Source organism: Onychostruthus taczanowskii, unplaced genomic scaffold (genome assembly GCF_017590055.1).
Source record: "Onychostruthus taczanowskii isolate IOZ18803 unplaced genomic scaffold, ASM1759005v1 scaffold33, whole genome shotgun sequence".
Classification (NCBI taxonomy): Eukaryota; Metazoa; Chordata; class Aves; order Passeriformes; family Passeridae; genus Onychostruthus; species Onychostruthus taczanowskii.
In genome coordinates this window covers 3259885-3274070 of record NW_024500683.1, presented here as the reverse complement: position 1 = coordinate 3274070, position 14186 = coordinate 3259885, and the positions used below count along the sequence as shown (strand labels likewise).

At 38.8% G+C, this 14186-nt stretch overlaps 1 protein-coding gene across 9 annotated transcripts in view; it reads left to right on the top strand.

Moving 5' to 3' along the window:
• COL19A1 (collagen type XIX alpha 1 chain) overlaps positions 1-11751 on the top strand; it is a 174686-nt gene extending 162935 nt beyond the window's left edge. For 7 of the 9 annotated variants that reach the window (XM_041410665.1, XM_041410671.1, XM_041410670.1 and 4 more), the window contains 5 exons: positions 515-685; positions 1620-1686; positions 3525-3680; positions 10132-10209; positions 10444-11751. In XM_041410665.1, coding sequence (XP_041266599.1) covers positions 515-685; positions 1620-1686; positions 3525-3680; positions 10132-10209; positions 10444-10583 — 612 coding nt within the window. In that variant the 3' untranslated portion in view covers positions 10584-11751. Of the gene's footprint in view, positions 1-514; positions 686-1619; positions 1687-3524; positions 3681-4541; positions 6096-10131; positions 10210-10443 lie in introns of those variants that run through there. The other 2 variants (XM_041410667.1, XM_041410673.1) reach the window with 2 other exon arrangements.
• The last annotated feature ends 2435 nt before the right edge of the window (positions 11752-14186 follow it).

The following is a 14186-nucleotide window of genomic DNA, read 5'->3' as shown; positions in this document are numbered from 1 at the left end:
CTGAAGCCATTACCCCCTTGTCCTGTCACTAAATGTCCTTCTTAAAAACTCCTCTCCAGCTTCCTCCTAATATCTTTGGGTACTGGAAATAGCTTATATTAACTATAATTTTGTGTAAATGAAGACATAAAATGGCAGGCTTCTGAGGAAAGCTACAGGAAATGTCCTGCTGTCTTTTGCCTGTGTGAATTTGAGCACCTGAATTATACCTATGCCATAATTGATATTCCTAGTTCCTTGTATAACGGCTAAAAACTTTCTATACTCAAATTCTGTCCTTGAAAAGTGGGCTACAGAGTCAAGCTATTCTTTTTGTAATTGATTTCAACATCAAAAGTGCAAGAAAACAAAATATATTTTCAGAGACGAGGTTCAGCCTGGAAAATCGTCTTCCCTGCATGACTCAGTCTGTTTCTGAACAGGCAAGAATTTTCTCTGTGGCATTCTCAAGTGACTTTTGAGGTTTGTTCCACTATGTGCAACAGTGTTTTCTTTCTGCTTTTATTTTACACAGGGAGATCAGGGTATTCCAGGGGACAGAGGTCCACAGGGTGAACGAGGGAAACCTGGCCCATCAGGAGAGAAGGGGGATGTGGGTCCTGTTGGCCCTCCAGGAGACAGAGGCTATCCAGGATCACCAGGTCATCAAGGTCCCCCAGGCTCACCAGGACCCCCAGGGTTTCCAGTAAGTAAATATAAATTTACTTTGGTTGCTTGTGTATTCAGACAAGTTATGAAGGTAACATGGGCTGAGCAGTGGAAATTCAACTGAGAAATAGCACAGTATTAGAAAAACTGAGGATTTCTCTCAGGTAATTTCATGTTCATTTAAGGTGAAAAAAAAATATACCCACGTGATCAGGCAGTTATTTTTAACCATTTTTTAAAACATCTGCTATGGATATGATTTAATTATTGATTTCTTTAGTTCCTGCATACCAATATGGCTACTCAGTATTGCTAATTTTCACATTTTCCATAAGATTAAGAGCTATAGTCTGAGCATTTATAACTGGGAAAGAAAATGAAGCAGCCAAAATTCATTCTCAACAGAAGAGAAATCAGCATTTAGAAAGGCAGTGAAATCCTGCTTGCCAGTTGTAGATGTTTTTATTTGTCTGCATGAGCACACAGGCACGCACATCCATGTCATGGCTTCCTTTTAACCTCAGTCAGGTAAGGTAAAGCTCTAAAACACTTTTCCAGTGAAGTTACAGGGGCTGTGGTTCTGTTCTGGTCAGCAGAGCATCAAAGCAAGTAGTCCTCAGGGCAGCTGAGAAGTTGGCAGGTGCTATGCAAAAGTAAAGCAGAGTTTTGTCCCTGGACATCCTTACAGTCTTGTGCAAGGTAACTTCCATACTCATCACATCCTGGTCATCTTGGCAGCTGGGAGTGCTTCTCCCACTTCATGCCACTAGTGTCTTTACAATATTGCAATGTATTTGCAGTAAAGTGGCCTTTGCAGTAAAATAAATAGCACAAATAAATTAAAACACTTATCTATTGGTGAAAGGTTTATATTTGTAATGCTAATTTGAGCATTTCTTATTTTTGTAGCATCATAAATTGTCCTCTGTATATTCCTTCTGATACATATCACTTTTCTTTTTCCTCATCAGGCTGATGCAATTTCACTTGAAGAAATAAAAAAATATATCAAACAAGAGGTTCTTAAGGTATTTGAAGGTAAGAAAAGGAAATATTATACAACTAAATCTGAAATTCTGTTCTAAATTTCTTTTTATTTTTTTTTTATTTTATTTTCTTTTTTAGCAGGTACCTTGTTGCTGTAACTGTGTTTAACAAGTCCAATTTACATGATTTTGTTCAAACAATGAGAGGTTAGAATATCTGTTGAACAGAGTATTTCCTTGTTCAAGATTGGCACTGAAGGTAGTCTGCTCCAAATCATAATAGCAAACAGAAGTATGTGTCATTGCAGATACATATATGTATCATATATTACTGCAGATACTGTTTGTCACAACATACCATTAAGATACTGAAGTGTTACTAAAGCAGAGACCACAGATATACCAAATTATTTTGCCCACTTAGTGGCTGACTGTCTAAATAAGAGAAAGGTTTAGTCACATAGCTCCAAATTGCTGTGCAGTTTTCTCAGCAAATATCCCTGCTGAGTTCCAGAACTCCCTGCCAGACCACCATCATCTGGCACAGTTTTAGGCAAGTACCAGATTCAGCCAAGGCCTTTGTATTATGTAAGATTTCTTAGATGAGTCCTTACTCTGAAAAGGAAATATTTTTCTTCCCCAGCATTCCTTTAGACATGGTAGAAAAGCTGTGACCCAAATAGGTTTCTGAAACAAGCTTCTTCTTGAACACCCCTTAACAGGCACCCCTTTACCTACCTCTTCCATTGCAAAATGCATTTCTTATGTCCTCAATATGCTTTGTTATTCTGTCATTAATATTTGTGGACAAAAAACATCTTTTAGAGATAAATTATATAAAGTTTGACACTTCTTAACTTGTTCAGGCAGTTTTCCCTTTATAACAAGGCTATAATTTTGTCTATTATCACCTTTCCCCAGGGTATATTATCACCTTTCCCTCAGAGTTTGAACTACTATATATTTCAAGAGCAGCCTGTTGAGTGAAGTCACCTCCTTTTCCCGTTCAGATAGAATGGTAACAAATATTTAGTCTATTCACAAAAAGAAAGCATTATAAGGTGCCCTGCCTACAGGGAATAAAGTAGTTTGTCTTTATAGCTATTCCATTTTCTACACCTCACTACTGTTCCCACAGCTCTTCCAGTTTTGGCATTGTTTCATTTTGTTTACTTTCTATCACCTTCCTCCTTTTTTGTTTGATGCCCACTCTTCTCTATTTTTTTCTGAAATCTTAAAACTCCACCACTGTAAATAACCACTAAATTGTGGAATGTTTAGAGGTTTAATCTGGTATAAAGGAGACAAGAGTCAAGATTAGTACCTATTTTACCTACCTCTAAGGAGCAGTAAAATATTACCAAGGACACTTTATCTCACCAGCATAAAAATTTCTGTTCTGAAATATCTGCAATTAATAATCTTTGCTGAGTGCTTTCAGGTTTTTTACAACTGTTTTCAGTGTTCCAGCACATTCCAAGAACTGTTCACAGGATTTAATCTCTACTTTGCAGCTTAATATGAGTTACAAAAATAGAAGGTAGCCCTCCAGCAGTGTGTTAAGTACTATTTATTCTGTCTATATGTTTTAAGTACTTCCATGAACAGGAGTCAGAAATCATTTGAAATATTGGAATATGTTAGTAATAAAGAGTAGTAATAGAAACTTTAATACAAATTAATTCTGATTGTTTCAAAGGGTAAAGATTCTGACATGAATCTGAGTTGGCACTGAAGGTTTCAGTGCTTATTGGAGCATTTAATACCCTGACATTAAGAAGAATTAAACACCCTACTTACAGAAACTTTAGCTGAGGCTTTGGGATTTTTTTCCCCTTTTTTGCGAGGAGATTTCTTACCAACTTTTTCTTGTGTCTTTGATTAATGAAGAAAGGATGAGTCAATTTGTATCCCAGTTGAAGCTGCCTGCTGCAATGCTTGCCTCCCAAGCTCATGGAAAACCAGGGCCCCCAGGAAAAGATGGATCACCAGGGCCACCAGGAAAGGATGGTTTGCCAGGGCCACCAGGAGAACGTGGAATTCAAGGTAAGGATTCCAAAAAATGTTCCTTTTAGTTGTATCTTGAAATTCTTATACACTTGCTAATGTTTATTAAATAAGCCAGGACTACCTATCTATCTTTCTAATGATTAACTTTTAAACTTATGTACTTATGTTTTTCCAGATCACATCTAAATATTAACCCATAGTAAATGTGTGAATTTTACTGATTAAAAACTCCTAATCAGTGCATTTTATTCTAATCAGTTATAAAGTTAATTATTGACAGATATCTAAATCTGACAGAACTACTGTAGCAGCTATTTTTTTTTCTACAAAATACCTGAATAAGGAAGAGAAACAATGCCAACACTCTTTAGATTCAGCTTCATATTGAGAGGCCATCTTATTTAAGAAAGAAAATTTTATCTCCTGGTCCAACTGCTCTCAGCTCAGATCCTGAGAAAATACAGGACAGGAAAAACTGAAGAAAAATATTCTTCTTTAAGAAGCAGTGAAAACTGAAGTATTACTAAATTAATTTTTCTTACAGTGAAGGAACCTATTGTCATAAAAGAAAAAATCAGAGTAATAAATTTTTCACTAACTTGAGGCATCAGCTATACCTCAAACAGTAATTTGTGCATTGCAATGCACTTGGACAGTATAAGACTCATTTCTGTGAACTACTTTTACTGCAAAAATGTCTTTTACTGCAAAATTAGCTCTGAGGAATCCAGGTTCATTGTAGTTGTGCTCTACTGTAGAGCCAGGCTTTCAGAGATTTTAAGAAAGATGAGAACAGACTAGAAGGAAAAAAGAATTTATAGATGAATAATATTTTGTGGGTGGGTAACATGTAATTTGCAGTTTATCTGTAGGTAGTTCTTTATTATCTTTTGTTAGTTTGGTCTGCTCTGGAGTCAGAGCAAGTCAGACTGGAATGAAGAACATGCCAGCAAAGCTGAAGATGTGTGGATCCTAAAGCTATCAGAAGAATAAGGACTTACTAACATTGATAAGCGCAAACCACTGACAGAAGCTTGAAAAATGTGATGAGCTCAGAATGAGAAGAACAAGAATAAAGGATGAAGGAAAACAGTAAAAGGCTTAGAATCTTACAACACTGACTGACGGCATCGTTACCTAAATATTAAGATCACTGCAAATAGTCACCTTCAATGTCAGTGCCAGATTGTTCAATGATGCTGTATGTACTTGATAGGCTTAAACGCTTCTGGGAAGAGAAACATTGCACTAGGTTTCATTTCCAGCTAGTGAGCATCAAGACTAAAAGATGATAGCTATGCTTGAAAAAAAAAAAAAAAAAAAAAAAAAAAAAAAAAAAAAAAAGCTGCTTTTCCATACCTTATATTTAAGTAAAATAGTGCCCCATGTACGCAGGATTTCTATTTGTTTTACCAATATGCTCAATACTTGTTTTTGATTAGTAAAAGGTAAGCTAAGTGAAAAGCCCTTAATTCTCTGACACACTCAGAAGATATAAAAAATTACACTTCCAAGGAAAGAAAACCAAAAGTTTACCTTGCCTCTTTTTTATACTGTGAATAAGAGATTGTCCTGTAAGAGGTGCACACTTACAGCCTTCACACCTTCCTCAGTTGTGCCTGTGCATGTTACTACTTTGTGCCAAGAGTAAAAAGAAATTCAAATCTCTGAGCAGATTGAAAAGTATCTGTTTATATTCCAGCTTGTCTTCAGCCATAAAATACATAGCAAACAAGACTTCTTGGTGAAGCACATTACGTGCATGTGTGGCTGGGCCCTTTAAGGTAGCATGCTGTGTGCACAAGCCCTAATACAGACTTGTTATTGACTGATAGACATTTCCTATTATATTTCTCACTTGGGTGCAGCCCAGACTGCCCTGTCAACTCCAGGGATTTGCTGTGTGCAGTAATGTGTGGCAGAGTGAGTCACTTGTCCCACACAGGCAGTGAGAAGAGGTGGCTGCTTGTGGCAAGCAATTAACAGGAACTCTGTGAATATGTCCTGTTTGTGATGCTGCATGCAGAGCCTGCTAGAGCCAGCCAGATGATACTGTGTGTCTGGAGAGGTGCTTAATTTCATCTGTGGATTCCTAGGGGTCCCTGCATATACCTTCAGTGTGGTGCTGGTTCCCCTGGAAACTGGTCAGGAATGATTTAGTCGGATTCCAACAGAATCTCCTCCTGCACAGCAAACTAATAGGTAAAGGGTTAGTCCCAGAAGCAAAAAAGAGAGATACTAACTTTTGGACTTATAGGCATGGTTTTCAAAAAGTGTATTTAAAGAATTGCTAGTCTCTTATGCAGAGATTCATTCCCTTCTAAGCAAGTCCAGAATTTTTACCTGCTGGTCTTCAGTAAGGTTGCTCATAGTGTTCCTCACAACCTTCCCAGTGGTTCAGGTAGATATAATCTATAGGATGGTCTCATTAGAAATATAACATGCAAGTAAAATAGGATTGCAACTTCAATTGTGAAACACATAATTGGTATTCAAATAGCAAATGGAAGATTTTTATAGACATATACATATATATATATATATATATATATATATATATATTCATTTCAAAAATAACCTATGCAACTGCAAGCTGATGCTCTGAGGCAGGACTAATGGTAAAATGTACAGCATCTTTCCTTAAGGGAGAACAGAGTGCTCTGTTTTTTTTACTCTGCATGAGTTTTAAGGTATGTTAATATCTCCTAGATAATAAGATAACAAGTTTATTTCAATACTTTACAAAAAAGATATATCAGTCATCCATCTGCAAACAGTCAGCCAGCTTGTCATGTGTTAGATCTAGCTCAATTAGCTCCACTGACTTAACTGGATTTTTAAAATTGTAATAGTAAGTGAATTTTGGTTCATTAGATGAAATGCACCTTGTGATAATTTAACAATCCAGAGATCCTTTATGTTAATATGATTTGATTTTTTTTTTCAAATAGAAAAAATATTCCATCCTAGTTAAAATTCACTCTTTCTGTCAAATTGAGGGAATTATTTTTTTATAGGTCCTCATAACTTGTGGTAGCCTCGAGGAATCAAAAAAAATAGCTCAGCTCAGAAAATAAAAATACCATGCAACGAATAGTGAAAGCTCCTTATCTTTATTGGCAATCTCTGTTGCAAAGTTTATGTCTCTTATTATCATTACTAATTTGTATGGTGGAAGCATGTAGAAATCTTGGCTGACACCAGGAACCCATTGTAGTGAATGTTGTCTATACACAGTCACTCTTCTGAAATAGCTGCACTGGTTTCAAGAGATACCTCCTGCAAAATATTCTCTGCTGTGGAGGTTAAAGTTGAGCTGTTTTTCTTTGGTTTGAAACCCAGCTGTTCCCTCTCAGCTGAGAGAGCTCTAAAACACAGAAGGAATTCAGAACATGTATTGGCGGCTGGATGAGAGGCCTTCATCTTAGCACCCTCTCTGTTGCTTTGCAGTCTTTTTAAGAACACTGAGTATTTGCACAGAAAAGCATAGTGGATACTTTGGTCTCATTGTTCCCTGTGTTGGTAATCTCTTTGCCTTGTATTTGTATTAAAGAACCTCAGATTTCTCTAGATACTTGAGGTGTTAGTTTCAGATACTGAATAGTCCATGCTGATGGAAGAGGGTCTGCATGGTATGGGTGCAATAGAGCAGTTTAAATACCTTTTACCTCCGAGTTCATGGACATGAACTTGTGCATTTCCATGTAGAGCCAAGCATGTAGCAGTAGTGACACTTTTGACCATGATGTTTGTGGCAAGCACCAAACTGAGAGCTGAATTCCAGCTGTTACTATTCATCTATGAACAAAAGCTTATCTGTATGAACACAAACTTGCAACATAATGCTACCAAGTGTTTACCATACTGCCCACGTTGGGTACATGTTTGTAATAACAGAACTTTAGAGTTGCAGAAATCACAACAAAACTTCTAGAACCTGAGTGAAAGGTTCTGCTAAAACAGTTACCTTTTGAATTAAGCAGGTGCCTCTTACTGGAATTGTAATTCTACCAGGAAAAGTAGATAGCATCTTATATGTGCCTTTACATTAAAAATAATAAATTAAGTCTGTTTTATGTGTATGGTAATATTTTCTTTTGACTGTGTATGAGTTTGTCAGTCTAAGCTCAGAAAGAAGGTGGTATTATCCTCTAGAGGTGTAATCATGGCCCTGCTTCTGAGCAAAATATACCTCATTAAAAATCAAATATTTTTCTGCCAGAATTACACATTACATTGTTCATATTGTTTACATATAAGTCTGTTTATTCATATTCTTGCATTCTACCAAATAAAGCCTTATTGTTAGACAAGGTATTTGGAAATTTTTGTATTGAACTTCAGTGCTAGCAGAACTCACCTGCCACCATGTGAAAACTACACCCTTGCATGTGTATTTGCATACAGCCAATAATGGTTTATCACTACTCTGGACCATGCTGCTCTTTGTCCTGTTGTAGGGGTTTTTTTCCTTATTTTCTTGTGTTCCAGCGATGTTTACAGAATCATTCAGTCTATCTCAGTCATTTTCAATTACCGTGTGTCAGAGAGCTGCAGTAATGTTTATCGTGGGGATTGTAAATGTGATGTATGATACATTTGATTTCTCTCTCTTCTCCATAACTAAAGAAGTGCAAAACAAATGGTTAGTGGCAGCAGTCTGTTGTAAAATTAGAGTTAACTGGGTTTGTAGTGGGAAATGCATTGTAACTGTTGACCGCAAATTAAAAAACATTGAGAAATATAAATAGGACATGTAATGGATCCTTTGGTTGTATTATTGAGCTTTTCAAAAAGCAGCAATACTGGAAGTTGCACGAGATATTTTGGAACAAACCAATTTGATGTAGTTATAAATATTACTGTGGTCATTGAAGAGTAAATCTGAGATTCAAAATCCAATACAAATACCTGCATATTCCTTCTTCTTAGTCTTCATAGCATGTGTGTATGTATGCTTTGTACAATTCTGCTTAACATAACTCAGTGACCAGAATGCATGGTTAATTTGAATTTGGGTTTCTGTGAGATTTTAAACCGTTGATTTCCTATAGTTATGTTATGTATGGCACTCTGCATGCATTTTGTAACATTTTTGTCTCACTAATTTCCTTGTTGTGATGCTGAGAGTGGTAAATGATTGATGCTCTGTTCTGAAAGCTGGAATGATTGCAACAGATAACAGAATTTATATTGAAGTGTATAATGAGCTTGTGTGTAACAGAAAGCTTGAATGCTTTGTGTACCATTCCCACTGCATTGTGTCTGAACACCCCTGAATTGGTACCCACACCCCTCAAAGTAATTTCCTTCTGGAACGTCCTGTAAGGTGGCAGTTGCATAGACCACAGCACACTGGCAAGACAGCCTTTGCCATCCACCTGTCAGTGCCAGTAAATCTTCATGGGACATCAGATGGATTGACATGGATGTGCTCTTCTCTTTAAATTCAAACTAAGTAATAGTTCTTCACAAGAGGAGGAACTCAATACTTTCTTGCATGACATAGGTGATGCTAAAAATATAGTGGTCCCTGAAGCAGGAAGATTTTAATTCCAAATGTGACCAGAAATCAGCAAATTAATCCTAAACTTTTGTCACCTTACATGCCAGCATCTGAAGCGCTGGGTACAGAAGAGTTTCCTTGTAAGCCCTTTTGAAGTAAGGGTTTGTGCAGATTTAAAAATACCTTCATGCTTTCTCCTACATAATAAAGGTACATTCTTAACTTGAAATAAAAAGGAAAATATTTTACTGACAGCAACAAGTCCTCTGCTCTAAAGCAACCAGTTTCCAACTAATAAAACTTTTTTAAACTTCAACAACAAAGAAGCAGGGGCTGGGCAGGGGTTGCAGCACCTGAGAAGATGGAAGTCATTTAGATAAATTCAAAACTATGGCCTGTGAAGAAAAAGGACCCAAGTATTCAAAATATGATTAGTAATCACATCTTGTTAATGATATACAGCTACTTGGGTCAAAGTAAGCTTCAAACCCAAAATCTGCACAAGGTCCAGAGATGCCTCATTCCATGTAAGGGCAGCTGGACAACACTGGCCAGGGAGTGGGTCTTCTCTCACATGCAGGGGAATGCCTAATCATACAACTACCAGTTTAAAGTCTAACAAGAGCAAGTGCAGGGATTTATGCAGAACAGAGAGGGTAAAATCTGCATTTGGCTCCATATTAGAGGAATTTCAGGTAACTTAAAATCTTGGCGAAAGGTCTAGCTAGTGAACAAAGCAAGAGCCCTTTGACAGATGAAGCAGCAGTTACTTCTAGAAATGTTCATATTTTCCAGAAGGAATTTATAAACTTAAGAGCTGTCTCAGAGAAAAAAAAATAAAAAAAAAATTCTGAAAAAGAGAACTGAGCATGTGCTTTCCCAATTATATTTGTCTTGGTAATTTCGTGCCACCAAGATATACAGAAAATCACTACCTAAAATAAGAGAGTGCTCTTATTTTCATATCTTTATTCTGTGTAGGTTATAGAGGACAGAAAGGGGAAAGAGGCGAGCCTGGAATTGGACTGCCTGGTAACCCTGGACCACCCGGCCCTGCAGGTACAAGTCTCCAGATCTATTTCTGCTATTGTTATTTATGAGCTAACAGGCCTTTCTCCTGTTTTTAACACTGGGTTTTACACTCCTGCTTTTCCTCCCGTGCTGGATCGCAGCGTGAGGTCAGCCCCACCTGCCTCCTTGTGGATGCGCTGGAGTGCAGCTGATGTCGGTGATGAAATGCAGGGCACTGCCCATGCTCTGGTGAGGACTCTGCTAATTGTGGCTTTGTTTTAGCAGCTGCTGGCCTGCCAGGCCCACCAGGAGCATCAGGCTCACCGGGACCGCAGGGGCCGCCTGGACCCAACGGGAGGTGCAATCCGGCAGATTGCTACTACCACGTGTCACAGACTCGCTCACGCACCAGCAGGAAATAAAATCCCTCTCCCCCTGACACTTGGGTTCACGATCACTCTTCACTCTTTCCAATAAGTTAATTTAATTTTTGAAATATTTGGTGCATATTTTTTTTTTCTCTCGACACTGCATGGTATATAGATAATTTGTAAGGCACAAAATTGAGCCTTTTTCTGTGTTATTTGCAGTGTCATAATGATGACATGATGTCATATATTTTCCAGAGTGCATTCCATGTGTTTTTTCTCATATTTATTTTGCTTAGTAAAATAATAATTTTCATAAACTTCTTTCTTCAAACAAAAAATATTTTATTATAATTTAAGACAGTATGTATGCCTCCATATGTAAGCTGGCTTTATTTTTCTTGCTGGTGGTGAATTTTAAATGGAAAAAATACATTTCTGAAGTTACAGAGTGCACTTGTTCCTGGAGAATGCAGGACCTGAGCTGGAGCACTGGGAACTCTGTTCAGACTAAACATTCATGTCCCTCAAGGAAGCTCCAGCACACCTTCTGAAAAGGGTCTGCCATGATCCAGGAATGCTGCCCACCATGTCACAGTCACATCCAAGATGGCAAAGAAGGAAACGAAGATGTGGTTATGGTCTCCTTATCCCATCCAACAATGAGCTGCAGACTGACTGGAAAATCACCGGGTGTACCTCCAGGAAGTGTCTCTCCTGACTGGATTTTGTCCCAGCTGGGGGCTTGTGTGTTCCTTTAGTCATGCTTACATGTACCCCAGATATTAAATGCAAGAGGCTGCTAACAGTGTTCCAGACTGAGAGCTGGCACACCTTCTATCCATTAGGTGGACTGAGTAAGGCTACTAAGGCCCAGAATCAAGCTACTCTGCCATCAAGTCTGCCTGCAGCAAAGGTGACCCCTTGCTTTAGAGCAGAGGCTGGTGAGTACATATTCCGAGAATGGAACTTCACGAGCCTCTAATCTTGGTGATGACACTGTTTTCCTCTTCCTCCTGCAATATTCACACCCTGCAATCAACTTGAAAAGAACATGGAATCTGTAGAGTGCACCACTCTCTGGTCCTATTAACTGGTGACAATATTTCTTGAGTTCAAGAGAAAGTCGGAAAAAAATACAAAACCCTCCTAGAAAAGTGTGCTACTGTGAGCAGCAGCATCCAGTTTTCAGGCATTTAGTAAGGTCTGCAGGAACAGACAATGTCAATGATGAACAATACAGAACAATGTGTAAATCCTGTAGAGTTCAAAGGGTTGAGCAAAAGAAAATCTGGAGAAAATAGATCACACAGATGATCCTGAAAAGGAGTGAGTAGGGATGGCTAAAATTTAACTTCTGATTATTAGGGCACAGATGATCCTAAATTAGTCCTGTGGAATTTGTATGGTGCAATAAAAAGTGAAGGTGCTATTTAGAGAACACAGGCACCTACAACTTCAAAATGCATCTGTAGTACATAGACATACTGAGGGCTCTTATCCCATTGTTTGGAAGTTAGCCACTCTCCCACGTCAGGCAGGGAAGTAGTTTTGGTAACTTTGTGCTTGAGCAGTACTGAGCTACCAGGGAAGTATTCTCAAATTGGAAGTCCTGGCTTCCGGAGAAACTGTTGTGATACATTAATCTGGCCGACTTCTGGGTTTTGCTTAAAAGCAGTTTAGGAATGACTGGTGGGAGTCTTTAGCAAAAGATGCACATTGGCATTTGTTCTGAATAGAGTTCCTAGCACTTGCAGAGCAGAGGAAGCAAGATGAGAGCAAGAGGTGACAGAAGTAACTCAGGCAGCAGCTGGGGCACTCAGGATACTTTCTGAAAGGGAAAGCACACATCCCTGACATGTTCATTGGTTAGGTGTTTGGAGGAGAGAAGATGCTTGCTAGAAAAGGATGTTAAAGGAAACACAGGGATGGAAGGCTGAGAGTAAACACCTGGGACAGGAGAAGGCAGCAGGAATGAGGATGGCAGAAAACCTGTGGCATACCATGAACTATCTCCTGAAGGATCTGCACTGCACCCTGCAGCTGGGGACGCCTTGGGGAGTCAGGGTGCTTTATCTGTTTCTTATGAGAATGGGGTCAAAAGCCCACAGGCAAGCCCAGTCCTCACGCCTCCTGTTCTTCTTACCCCTCATTCCTCGGGAAGCAATGGCTGTCCCTTCTGCAGGCCGGCACGTCCTCTGCTCTGCGGGCAGCAGGCGCCCGTCCTGCTGGGCTGAAGGTGCCTTTGGGGCAAGTGGTGCTGCCTGAGCTCAGCTCAACACCAGCTAGTCCCACTCCAGAACTGCTGTGTCCATGGAGCATGTTTTGGTTTGCTCTGTTGAACTGATCACCCTTCCAGTCCTGCTCCTCAGAGCGCCGGGGCTGTGGGAATGCTGGGAATGCTGAGACAGCTTGAGACTGAGCACTGGGGCACCGATCACTGTGCAGGCCATGGGTCTGCCTGCCCAGAGAGCACAGCCTGGCACCAGCACATCTCGGTGTTAAACATGGACACCAGGGGAGGAGCAGCCCCACATACTGGTGTCCATTCTCTGAAAGCAACTGCTGGTCAGGTATCTTGCATAAACATTTTGTCTTTCTTTTTTTTTTCTTTCTTTTTTTTTTTTTTTGTTACATCTGTAGTAATTCCAATATATGTAATAATCTAAACATTTTTTACTTCTAAAGTTAATTTTGAACTTCATTTTCTGTGATAATATTGAAAAGGGTGCTGTCTTGTAGTAGTACTTGTGTGACTTAGAGGTTCCCAAGCAGCCCCATCCTGGAAGGCTGTACATAGACCATTGCACCGCACTGGTGGTATCTGTATATTTTGGGGCTTTTAGCTTGCTGAAACCCAGCATCTGTTATCTGCCAGATGCGATTGCTGTATTTTAATTTACTTGAACTTACTGGGAAGCAGAACACTTTTTATATTTGAAGAAGTTTTATTTTTTCATCTATGTTTCCTACAGATGCCTTTTTCTTTTTATAGGCTTAAAGAGAAAGGTCTTTCTAAAATGTATTTGAATGCTTTCAGTTGATTTTCAGGTAACTTTGGTAATTATCTTGTTGCTTCTTTTTTTTTTTTTTTTTTTTTTTGCTAAAAGCCCACTTTAATTTTCTCATGTGAGAAAACGGGTAATTTTTTATGTGGGCTATCTCAGTACCTATTTTAAGATGCCATGTTCTTCACTGGGGTAGAGCAGAGCTAATCCCAGCTTAACTTTACTTCACACTGGCTTGCTCCTAATTCGCATCTTTAGAATTGAAAGTGGAATGTAGCTGGAAACATGTGTCTGCATGCTTTTCAGGTTTGGCCCCTGAAATTTCTTTGCAGTTTCAGACTGATGTTGTCTTAGTTTTTGGGCAGGAGGCCAGGGAGGGAAGAGGGGATGCTAATCTATTTTGCAATTTGCTTTATCTGTTTTGTATCTGTTTTGAGCAGTTCATGCTGCAGTAAGCACTGCAAGGAAATAAACACAAGGAATTATTTTTTTTTTCCAGTAGCATAAGGTCTTTTTTTCTGCTCTGGGTTTGTTTACATGCAACAAGACTCAGAAGTGAAATAACTTTGACAAAATGTTTTTAAACCTTTTTTAAAAGCTCTTTAAGCTTTATCCTAGTTCAGGGTCAGACTTTTCTATTTTATGGCAA